We start from the raw sequence: 1,161 nt of genomic DNA, 5'->3' as shown, positions 1-1,161 counted from the left end.
CAGTCAGCAATCGCTACACACCCACTATAGGCAGGTGCAACGAGCAATAGTAAAGAGATGTTATCAGCACTAATACTGCACATTACATGACCACAAAGTTGACTGGTTGCTTGTCAGAGCAAACATAGGAAAATAAGATTAAAGGAACAAAGCGATGTAGTAATGCAGACTTGAGGGAAGATTTTCCTTATTTTTAAGTTAAAACAGTTAATGGCGTCTAGAAATGTGTATCTGTCTAAATCCATTGGGTAAATACTAGTGTAGATTAATTACTTCAGAGAAAATAATGACAAACTTACTTGGGAGCTGGCTTGGCCACGGTTATTTTATGGAGACTACTTTATAGAATCACAGAATTGTTGAGGCTGGGAAAGACCTCTGAGATCGTCAAGTCCAGCCTATGACCCAACACCATCACATTGGCCAGACCACGGCACTAAGTGCCACATCCAGCCTCTCCTTAAACACCTCCAGGGACGGTGACTCCAGCCCTTCCCTGGGCAATTCCTTTTAGGGCTTTGAAAAGAGTCTAAAAATAATAGCCACACTGCATGCTTCTCCTAAGACCCTATACTCAGGAGGTGGAACAAAGAGCCTTACCTGCCTGTGCTGCTGTAATTAGAGCCGTGTTCCCTTCGTTGTCCTGCCAGTTCACATCAAGGTGAGGGCATTGTGCTAAGGCTATTACAATATCCACATAACCTTGGTAACAGGCAATAATAAGACCATTCTGTAAGTAAAAGACAAAGAGAAAGAGTTAGGTATACCAGACTCATAAAAGTTCACTGAGTTCACTGAGGGAGCATACTAGTCTACTTTTTATTTCTTTTTTTTTTTTTTTTCAGACTGAAGAACTGGAAAGGTATCAGCATAACTAGTGATAAGCTCCAGGCACAATGTTCAGATCTAAACCACCACTTTTTATCCCTGCCCTTTGGTGGAAAACATTTGGTATTCCTCAGAAATACCTAGAAAAGTAGGTATCGTATTATACTACTTGGAAAATAACTGTTTGTAAATGGCTTATGCTTATATGGTTATATACTCTATATCCAAATGAGAATAAATCAGATTTTATTATATAATAAAATGAACTAAGCATGTGAGATGAACTGGACCTGCTCTGAATATTAATTCTCTGAAAAACAACTACTTGCTCTC

The 1,161-nt window shown here is 39.3% G+C and overlaps 1 protein-coding gene across 1 annotated transcript in view; it reads right to left on the bottom strand.

The window, feature by feature from the left end:
* ANKRD33B (ankyrin repeat domain 33B) overlaps positions 1 to 730 on the bottom strand; it is a gene marked incomplete at its 5' end in the record, with an annotated part of 12,339 nt that extends 11,609 nt beyond the window's left edge. Inside the window, one exon of the mRNA XM_009872652.1 lies at positions 601 to 730. Within this exon, the coding sequence (XP_009870954.1) occupies positions 601 to 730 (130 nt within the window). The remainder of the gene's footprint in view (positions 1 to 600) is intronic.
* Positions 731 to 1,161: the final 431 nt, after the last annotated feature.

Source organism: Apaloderma vittatum, unplaced genomic scaffold (genome assembly GCF_000703405.1).
Source record: "Apaloderma vittatum isolate BGI_N311 unplaced genomic scaffold, ASM70340v1 scaffold18387, whole genome shotgun sequence".
Classification (NCBI taxonomy): domain Eukaryota; kingdom Metazoa; phylum Chordata; class Aves; order Trogoniformes; family Trogonidae; genus Apaloderma; species Apaloderma vittatum.
Note: the sequence above shows the minus strand (reverse complement) of the source record. Positions and strands in the feature narration are given on the sequence as shown.